General features: G+C 37.7%; 1 protein-coding gene and 1 long non-coding RNA gene across 3 annotated transcripts; one reads left to right on the plus strand and one right to left on the minus strand.

Moving 5' to 3' along the window:
* Positions 1–730: 730 nt before the first annotated feature.
* Positions 731–2879, plus strand: LOC138904361 (uncharacterized). Its single transcript, XM_070192862.1, has 5 exons — positions 731–910; positions 986–1063; positions 1295–1491; positions 1677–1861; positions 2785–2879. Exons 1-5 carry the CDS (start codon positions 731–733, stop codon positions 2877–2879), a joined length of 735 nt encoding a protein of 244 aa, XP_070048963.1.
* A 5962-nt stretch (positions 2880–8841) lies between these two features.
* On the minus strand, positions 8842–10326 carry LOC104098366 (uncharacterized). Of its 2 annotated transcripts, XR_686754.4 has the most exons (4): positions 10034–10326; positions 9898–9948; positions 9720–9812; positions 8842–9634 (listed from the first exon to the last, which is right to left on the minus strand). It is a non-coding gene; the product is annotated as an uncharacterized lncRNA (long non-coding RNA). The 2 variants fall into 2 exon arrangements; XR_686753.4 differs by having other exon boundaries at positions 8842–9812.
* Between the last annotated feature and the right edge of the window lie 201 nt (positions 10327–10527).

Here is a 10527-nt window from a genome sequence, read left to right on the forward strand (position 1 = left end):
ATTTTTATGTAATATAGCTTGAGAACCAATTGAAATTCAAGCTGAGCAGCAGCACAGAATTGAATTAAGTGTAACTACTCCTACGAAATTAAATTAGCCAATTTTGTTTATACTTCTTACCATTTTGGCTTCAACTTTCGAACTTGTTTCTGGAGTTTGGACTGTTTGATGGTTTTTCCTCTCTGTCCTCAATCTGAATAAGGTTTGAGGCAAGTAAGGTGAAAAAAGTCACGTGCAGCTGATGTTTATATCAACTGTGGGGCCATACCTCACCTACTAAAGTAAATAAAAGAAAAAGAAAGAGGAGTGATTGACAGAAGAAAAACAAACTGTGGGCGCCAGTTTGCAATCGCAAATTGCAATGAACCAGTTTCTTGGGCAGCTATGATTGCTATAAATAGCTGCCTCATTCTCGCACACCAAGAAACACAAAAGGCATAAAGCAAAGGAGGGAGAGTAATCCATATATTGTTGTCTTTGAGATAAATAGTGAATGATAGTAATATTATAGTAAGGTGTTTGATATAAAGAGTGCTATTTCTTTTGAAGTTGTAGTAGTCTTTTGACACTGCCAAATTATAATATTACAGTAGTATTATATTGCTCCACTCGGATATTATATTTTACCTCAATAGAAGATTTGATGTTGTTACTCTCTTGTGTTATTATTTGCCGTAGATATTATTCCTGGCGGGATTATTAATTTTCCCAACAACGTGGTATCAGAGCCATGGCGAATAATGGTCTGTTATCTTTTCAGTACCCCCGTCTCACAAAAGATAATTATGAGAAATGGTGTCTACGTATGAAAGTCATTCTTGGCTCTCAGGATGTATGGGAAATCGTAGACAGAGGGTATGCAAAACCCGATAATGAGGAAGCTCTGCTTCAAAATAAAAAAGAGATCTTGGCAAAAACGAGGAAGAAGGATCAATAAGCCCTCACGCTCATCCACCAATGTCTGGATGATGCCATGTTTGAGAAGGTGACAGATGTTACCACCTCAAAGGAAGCTTGGGAGATTTTACAAAATTCTCTTCAAGGAGTTGACAAGGTGAGGAAGGTAAAACTTCAAACTCGAAGGACTGATTTTGAAGTCTTAAAAATGAAAAAATCTGAATGCATTTCGAATTATTGTTTAAAAGTGAAGCTATTATAAAACAACTAAAAAGATACGGGGACGGCATAGAAGATGTCTGTGTGATAGAAAAGATCCTTCACACTTTAACACCTAAATTTGATTTTGTGGTGTGTGCTATTGAGGAGTCTAAAGATTTAGACTCTATGATGGTAGAGCAGTTGGAGGGCTCTTTACAGGCACACGAAGAAAAGATCAAAAGGAGACAAGAAATGCCATTGGAGTAACTTCTTAAAACTCAAGCATCCTTCAAGGATTATGGAGGTGAAAAGAGCTATCGAGGGAATGGACGGGGACGAGGCTGTGGCTGTCATGGAAGAGGAAGAAGTAACGGTAACAACTTCAACAATGAAGTTAAAATCCACCAGACATTCAGAGGTCGTGGTCGTGGACATAGAGGAGGAAGAGGACGTAGTCGTGGACATAGAGGAGGAAGAGGACGTGGCTACTGCCAAGAAAATAATGGACAAAGGTATGACAAATCAAAAATTGAGTGTTATAATTGTCATAAATTTTGCCATTACTCTTGGGAATGTAGTAGCAATGTTGAAGAAAAAGCTAACCTTGTTGACGACAAGAAAGAAGAATATGAGTCAACGTTGTTGATGACACTCAAGGAAGAAGATAGGGATGATTGTAGATCGTGGTATTTGGACAATGGAGCAAGCAATTATATGTGTGGATGCAAAGAGAAATTTGTGGAGATCAATAACACGGTGAGAGGTAATGTGTCCTTTGGAGATACCTCAAAGATTCAAATCAAAGGTATAGGTACGATTTTGATATCTTGTAAAGATGGTAATCACAAGCTAATGCAAGATGTTTAATATGTTTCAAAATTAAAAAAGTAATATTTTGAGTTTGGGCCAACTTCTTGAAAAGGAATATGACATCCATATGAAAAATATGCATCTTTGGCTTAGAGATTCAAGTGGAATTCTAATTGCTAAAGTGCATATGGAAAAGAATAGATTATTTTCTCTGAATCTTAATATAATTGATGCAAAGTGTTTGAAGGCTAATGTGCAAGATGAATCACTGTGTTGGTACATGCGATTTGGGCACTTTAATTTTAAAGTGCTCAAATCAATGGGAGAAAAGAACATGGTGCATGGGATACCATCAATCAACCATCCCAATCAATTGTGTGAAGCTTGTCTTCTTGAAAAACATACAAGGAGGAGTTTTCCAAAGGAATCCATGTCAAGATCAACCAAACCACTCCAGCTTGTTCACACTGATGTGTGCGGGCCAATTAATCCACCTTCCTTTGGTAAAAGTAAATACTTTCTACTCTTTATTGATGACTCTAGTAGAAAGACTTGGGTTTATTTCTTGAACCAAAAATATGAAGCTTTGCTGCTTTTAAAAATTTTAAAGTACTTGTAGAAAAAAAAGTGGCTATGAAATAAAAACTTTAAGGTCCGATAGAGGAGGAGAATTCACTTCAAAAGAATTTAATGACTTTTGTAAATCTCATGAATTCGTCGCCCTCTAACGGTGCCTTATTCACCCCAACAAAATAGAGTTGCAGAGAAAAAGAATCGAACGATTCATAATATGGCTAGATGTATGTTAAAAGCTAAAAGTATGCCCAGGAAATTTTGGGCAGAAGTTATATCTTGTGCAGTTTATTTGAACAACAGGTCTCCAACAAGGAATGTTAGAGATTAAACCCCTCAAGAAGCATGGAGTGGAAGAAAGCCAAGTGTCAAGCACTTTAGAATCTTTGGGAGCATAGCCTATGCTCATGTGCCACATCAAGGGAGAGTGAAGCTTGACGATCGAAGTGTCAAGCATGTGTTTGTTGGCTATGATACGAGTTCAAAAGGCTACATGCTATACAACCCAAGTAGCGGTAAGATGGTGGTGAGTCATGATGTTGAATTTGATGAAGAATTGGCATGGAATTGGGAAGCTCAGGAAGAAACTTCATATGATTTTCTTCAATACGTTGGCGATGAAGAAGAACCAGAGACCGTGGAACTTGTGCAGGATACAACTCTACCTTCTTCTCCAACCAATGTTTCATCTCCAACCAATGGCACAGAAGAAGTTACTAATTTTGATTTTTTATATTGTCTCTTTACTGATAGTGAACCAGTGAACTTTGATGAAGCTGTTACAGACAAACGGTGGAGACAAGCCATGGAGGAGGTGATCGAGTCAATAGAGAAGAACAATACTTGGGAGTTAACAACTCTTCCCAAGGGCCAGCGTGCAATTGGTGTAAAATGGGTATACAAGACAAAGAAGAATGTTGATGGAGATGTGGAGAGATACAAGGCGCGACTTGTGGCTAAAGGCTACAAGAAAAGGTAAGGCATTGACTATGAAGAAGTTTATGCACATGTTGCCAGCATGGAGACAATTCGTTTGCTGATCTCTTTGGCGGTGCAAATGAAGTGAAAGATCCACCAACTAGACGTCAAGTCATCCTTTTTGAATGGCTATCTTAAAGAAGAAGTCTATGTTGAACAACCATTGGGTTTCGTGGTCAAAAACCATGAAGATAAAGTGTTGTAGTTGAAGAAAGCTTTATATGGATTAAAGCAAGCCCCACGAGCATGGAATAGTTGCATCGACAAGTATTTTCAAGACAACGGGTTTACTTGTTGTCTCCATGAATATACTCTTTACCTTAAAGTTCATACTAATGGAGATATCTTACTTGTTTATCTTTATGTTGATGATCTTATTTTTACGGGTAATAACCCAAGTTTGTTTGAAGTTTTTAAGAAAGATATGTCCCGTGAGTTCGAGATGACAGACGTAGGGCTCATGTCATACTACCTGGGCCTAGAAGTGAAGCAGATGGAGGATGGAATTTTCATCTCTCAAGAAAGCTATATGAAGGAGATCTTGAAGAAGTTCAACATGCTTGATTGCAACCCCGTGAACACACCGATGGAGAGTGGGACAAAATTGTCCAAGTTTGATGAAGGAGAAAATGTTGATCCCACATTTTTCAAAAGTCTTGTGGTAAGTTTGAGGTACTTGACTTGTACCATGCCAGATATACTCTTTGCAGTTGGAGTAGTAAGCCGCTTCATGGAAGCTCCTACCTCCACCCATTTGAAAGTCACTAGAAGAATTCTTCGTTACCTAAAAGGTACGATTGACTTTGGGCTATTTTATTCTTCTTCTAGTAATTTCAATCTTGTGGGATTTTGTGATAGTGATTATGCGGTAGATATTGATGATAGAAAAAGCACAACTAGTTTTGTGTTTTTCTTGGGTAATTCTGTTATTTCTTGGAGTTCAAAGAAACAATCCATTGTTACTCTCTCAACTTGTGAAGCTGAATATATACACTACTAGAAATTCGCTAAACACCGACCAAAAAAGCCGACCAAAGTTGGTCGGTTATGGCTAATTACCGACCAAAACGTGACTATTTATGTGTGGAAGGTATTTTGACGGTCGGAAAGGCATACCGACCAAAGTTGGTTGGAAATTACCAACCAACGTTGGTCGGTCAATTAAATTCAAAAAATAAATATTGCAAAAAAAATGACCAAAGTTGGTCGGTTTTTTAATTATGTAATCAAAAGATTCACCAACTGAGAATCGAACCGGGGTCTGTACTGTGGCAGGATACTATTCTACCACTAGACCATTGGTGCATTTTGTTTTAAGACTGTCTTTTATTTAATTTATACTCTTTAATTATATTTTCGCATGAAAATAACCGACCAAAGTTGATTGGTTTTATTAAAAAATAAAATTACCGACCAAAGTTGGTCGGTTTTTTAAAATGACCAGCCGAATTAACCGACCAATTTTGGTCGATTTTTTTAATATTAATTTTTATTTATTTTAGTTGATAAACCGATCAAAGTTGGTCAATTTCTCGAAAAATAAATTTTGCGGGACTCAAAAAAAGTTTCCCGCATTTTTGCGCCTAAGAAAACGACCAAGGTTGGTCGGTTTCGTAAAAAAAATATATAAAAAAAATATTTTGAAAAATCGACCAACTTTGGTCAGTTTTTTGGCCGGTTGTTTGACCGACCAAAGTTGGCCGGTCGACCTTGGTCGATTTTTTGCCGAATTTCTAGTAGTGATAGCAGCAACATCTTGTACATGTCATACTATTTGGCTGAGAAGATTATTAAAGGAGCTCAATTTGCCACAAATTGAAGCTACAGAGATTTGTATTGACAACAAATCCGCAAAGGCACTTGCCAGGAATCTGGTGTATCATGATCGAAGCAAGCATATAGATACAAGGTGTTACTTCATCAGAGAATGCATTTCCAAAAAGGAAGTCGAGCTCAAATATCTGAAGTCTCATGATCAAGTTGCAGACATTTTTACAAAGCCTATCAAGTTTGAAGATTTTCAGAGATTGAAAACAAAACTTGAAATGAAGAAGAAAAATCAAAATTAAGGGAGAGATTTGTGGGGCCCATACCTCACCTACTAAAGTAAATAAAAGAAAAGGAAAGATGAGTGATTGACGGAAAGAAAACAAATTGTGGGCGCCAGTGGTTTGCAATTGCAAATTGCAATGAACCAGCTTATCTGATTGGTTTCTTGGGCAGCTATGATTGCTATAAATAGATGCCTCATTCTCTCAATTCTGACACACCAAAAATAAAACGAGAGAAGCTAAGCAGAAAGAAAAGCAGTGAGAGTAATCTACAGATTATTGTCTGTGAGATAAATAGTGAGTGGTAGTAATATTATAGTGAGGTGTTTAAAATAAATTGTAACGATCTGACCGGCCGTTTTAAGAATTTACACTCCTTTCAACTATTTTAAGTCTTGAATAACTTCCTACGAGGTATTATGACTTGTATAAATTGTCGGTTTTAGTTTTAAGGTATTTCGAAGTTAACTTGGAAGAATGAATTTCATGTTGGAAGCTTAAGTTGAAATAGTTGACTGGATGATCACTTATGTGTAAACGACCCCGGAATAAAGTTTTGATGATTCCAATAGCTCCGTATGGTGATTTTGGATTAAGATCGTGTCCGAAAAATTATTTGGAGGACGGTAGAAGAATTAGGCTTGAAATGGCGAAAGTTGAATTTTTGGGAAGTATGATTGGTGAGTTGACTATTTGATATCGGGGTCGAAATTCAATTCTGAAAATTTTAATAGATCCTTTATGTCATTTATGACTTGTGTGAAAAATTTGAGGTCAATTGGACTTGATTTGATAGGTTCCAGCATCATTTGTGAAAACTTGAAATTTCAAAGTTCATTAGGCTTGAATTGGGGTATGATTCGTGATTTTAGTATTGTTTGAGGTAATTTGAGAGTTCGACTAAGCTCGTATGATGTTATGGGACTTGATGATATATTTGGTTGAGGTCCTGGGGGCCTCGGGTGAGTATCTGATGGTTAACAGATCAATTTTGGACTTGGCATTCCAGCTGAACAATGCTGGTTTTCTATCACTGGTTTCCTTCTACGCGATCGTATGAGAATGTCCGCGATCGCGTAGGCTTAGTTGGGCACTGAAGGATTTTCTCTATGCGATCGCGTAGGGTTAATTGGGGGCTGCTGAGTTTTGTTCTACGCGATTGCGTGAAGAGGGATGCGATCGCGTAGCTCTGGGATTTTATGACTCGCGAACGCGTGGCTAAGGTTGCATTCGCGTAGAATAAGCGGAGCAGAAGTAGAGGTCACGCATTTTCTCTATGTAATCGCGTGAAGAGGGCTGCGATCGCGTAGAGCTGGGAACTCTGTGCTTTGCGATCGCGTGAGGGAATCCACGATCACATAAAGTTAATTTGGGCAGTTGAAAAATTGTGCTTCGCGATCGCGTGTGTTTGTCCGCGATCGCGTAGAGCAAATGACTGGGCAGAGAGTTTAAGTTCTGAAAATGGGACGAAGTCCCATTTTCTATTTTTGACGGATTGGAGCTCGAGAAGAAGCGATTTTTGGGATATTTTCAAAGAAAAAAACGGGATAAATGTTTTTAACTCAATATTGGTTAAATTACCCGAATCCATGGTTGTTTTTATCATTTATTGGATGAATCAAGTTGGAAAATTTAGAAAATCCTTTTGGTTTAATTTGAAGATATGAGGGTCGAGTTGAGGTCGGATTTTGGTAAAATTGGTATGGTTAGACTCGTGGTTGAATGAGCTTTCGAATTTTATAACTTTTGTCGGGATCCGAGATGTGGGTCCCACGGACGATGTTTGAGCTAAATTTCCTATTTTTATGGAAAATTAGCATTTTCTTATGGAATTAATTCCAATAAATTTTATTGACTGAATCGAATTATTTGTGGCTAGATTCGAGACGTTTGGAGGCCAATTCACGAGGAAAAGACATTGCAAAATAAAGAATTACACGGTTTGAGGTAAGTAACAGTTTTAAATCTGGTCATGAGGGTATGAAACCTCGAATTTTGTGTCATGTGATTATTTTAGAGGTGACGCACATGCTAGGTGATGGACGTGTGGGCGTGCACCGAGGGGATTGTGACTTGGTCCGTCCCGTGAAACTGTAAAGTTGAATAACTTTTTGTTAGCTATATGTTCTCTATGTGTTAAAGAAATTTGACTGTAAATCATGCTTAGGCTATGTGATAGTAATGTTGGGACCCACAAAGGTCACATACTTGTTGAATTATTTGCTAATTGCTATCTTGTACTCAGTCATGATTTTACATGCGTATTATATCTCAGTCTTTCTAGATTTATGTTGATACACTATGTTATCTTTGTTTGGGCTGATCTTTCTAATTTCCGAGAGCTCGAGAGACTAGTAAGGTTGATGACTGAGTAAGGTCGATGGCCTGTTGGTGAGGTATGGATATTTTAGCACGTGAGTTGTCGTGCAACACGTGAGTTGTCTGTGCGGGATATTATAGCACGTGAGTTGTCAGTGCAGCACGTGAGTTGCCCGTAGAGATTATAGCGCTTGGGCTGTAGGAGCCCCTCCAGAGTCTGTACACCCCCAGTGAGCGCGGGTACCCATTGAGTGTGAGTGCTGAGGGCTGAGAGCAGAGTGGTTGAGCTGTTGTGGCGAGTTGAGTAACTGTTACCCTGAGAGGCTGTACTTGCTTTTCATTTGTTGTTGCACTTAGTTGCTATCTGTCATTGTTGTGAAATCTCTGAAAGATTTTATATCTGAATTACATGAACTTGAATTGTATAAAATTGATTTGACTTAAACTGTCGAATTTGAAAGCATGTTTATTCTTTGCTGGAATTACTGGAAATGAACTATAACTGTGTAGCTCGTCACTATCTTCAGTTCCTTATTTATTATTGCTACTTGCTGAGTTGGTTGTACTCTTACTACACCGTGCACCTCGTGTGCAGATCCAAGTGTTCCCGGACATAGAGAGTGTTGATTCTTTCACACGGTTGACTTTTTGGAGATTCAGAGGTAGCTGCCGTGTTTCGCAGACCTTCCCTCTCCTTCCCTATCTCGTTATTTACTGTATTTGGTCTCAAACAATTATGGACCGTATTTTCAAACTTGTATTCATATTAGATATTTGTATCAAATAACCACTGTTATCCTTAGCCCCACGGTGGGCGCTAAACTGTTTACCCGAAAAATGGATATAGTTGAATTTCTATGTAGTTCTAAGGAGTGATATAGCTTGATACAAATCGTAAGGACAAAATAGAAATATCAAATATAGATTACAAAGAATGCAAAATAAGCAAAATTGGAAAGAAGATAATGGTTTAGACTAAGCAAAATGAATCAATTAATAAAGCCTCAAAAAATAGTTCTTGAATATATGAGAATATGGTGCTTGAATTACCATGTAGTAAAAAGACTGCTTTGTACAGAAATGTAGCCATCCTCTTTATAATGGAGGATCCTACTTTAGATATAATTAAAAATACATATTGGAGACTCCATGATAAATCAGCTTTTCTCTTATTCCCGCCGAGATTCTCTCCCTTAGTGTGTTTGCAACGGCTCTTGTCTGTGGGCTCGAGCTCGGTCGGCCTCGGTGTCGGTCGATAGTGCTTCTAGAGCTTGATACGGACTCGGGATCAGGTGATGATTCGGATTCGGCCTCGGTTGGCCTCTGCCCTTTAAGCTCGAAATCATCTCATTATAGTTCGATCCGGACCCGAGCTCGATGATGACTTCGAACTCGGTGTTTGATCTATACCTGGGATCCGAAGGTTGTTTGTATCATCTTCGGGACCCATCTCGATATTACGAAGTCTTTCTTCGATCCATTATATTTCGACCCTGATCAATCGTACGAAGGCCAAAATTTATTTCGGCCGTATACAACATGAAAGCCCCGTCAAGAAATAAAATCAACCCAAGTTTGAGTATCATTTTTTATGTAACATGCATGGGAAGATAATAAAATTATGAGGTTGTGGCGCAGCCACTCATCGGTAAGGAGAGTCAATTGACAACATAGATACGTTAAATATTAACTTTTATGTATATATATACTAGTATTATTAAGCTTTGTGTAAATTGGTCCAAGTTTGAGGTACGTACCACGTAGCATACGCAATTGAAGATACAACTGTTCCGAGACAAAAGAAGCTAACCGCAAGGACAAGACATAAAAGGGGTTAATTTATAATGGAAGAAATTTTCAAAATATAAACTAGTGGAGTGAGAAATTTACATTGGTGACGTCTAATACTAGGGGCCGAAGGTTTTTTCTTTTTTGCCTTCTTTTTATTTGCTCAACCGAACGGTTCTTGTAGTATCCTATCCTCTACGATTAAAAAAAAAAAAGGATAAATGGGACCAGTATTCAATTCAATGGTGCCAAAGAAGAATATAATTCTGCACATTCTTACCTTATTTGTCCAAGAAAAGAACTAGCAACAGTACTACCATTAGCCAATTGTCTGCACACACACAAAAAAGTACGCGATCATAATCAAAATTAGTGGCTAAATAAAGAAGTTTATAAACAAAATTAAGAAAACCAACCCGCGGAAAGCCATAACTCTCAGACGCAGTTGTTGGAACTTGCAGCAGCCTTTCGGAGATCAATAAAAAACAAAAAGCACCAAAATTCATGTATGATATTGATATATAGGCAAAGAAACCCAGCAAATCTAAAAGAAACATTTACCAGATTCTAATATATTGTTTTTGCTATGATATATTAAACTACTACTAATATAGTATTGTTTTTGCTCGAAAACTTAAAAATCCAAAAAGATAGAGAGTTCAGCTTTATAATAGTTGCCCAGAAATTAATGACGCCGGCACTTCAAAAACGTTCTGTCTATGGAGACTAAAATATTTAGTAGCTCTTCTAATAAGTGTTTGCCTATATATTATATACTAGTAAAAGATGGCCCATGTACGTATTACACGTCGAGGTTCTTTCTAAATTCTTATATAAAAAGATAATTAGATTCACAATTTACTTTTTCGATCCCATATAAATAAATTATACAGGTTAACATACACACACA

Source organism: Nicotiana tomentosiformis, chromosome 2 (assembly GCF_000390325.3).
Source record: "Nicotiana tomentosiformis chromosome 2, ASM39032v3, whole genome shotgun sequence".
In the NCBI taxonomy this organism is placed as follows: Eukaryota; Viridiplantae; Streptophyta; class Magnoliopsida; order Solanales; family Solanaceae; genus Nicotiana; species Nicotiana tomentosiformis.

What these genes read in the sequence shown, in the direction of transcription:
- LOC138904361 (XM_070192862.1), top strand. Translation starts at nt 731, where the DNA reads ATGGCGAATAATGGTCTGTTATCTTTTCAGTACCCCCGTCTCACAAAA. An exon ending in GAGTTGACAAGGTGAGGAAG is followed by an intron (nt 1,064 to 1,294) that starts GTAAAACTTCAA and finishes CTATGATGGTAG; the next exon opens with AGCAGTTGGAGGGCTCTTTA. An exon ending in GATCAATAACACGGTGAGAG is followed by an intron (nt 1,862 to 2,784) that starts GTAATGTGTCCT and finishes TTTGAACAACAG; the next exon opens with GTCTCCAACAAGGAATGTTA.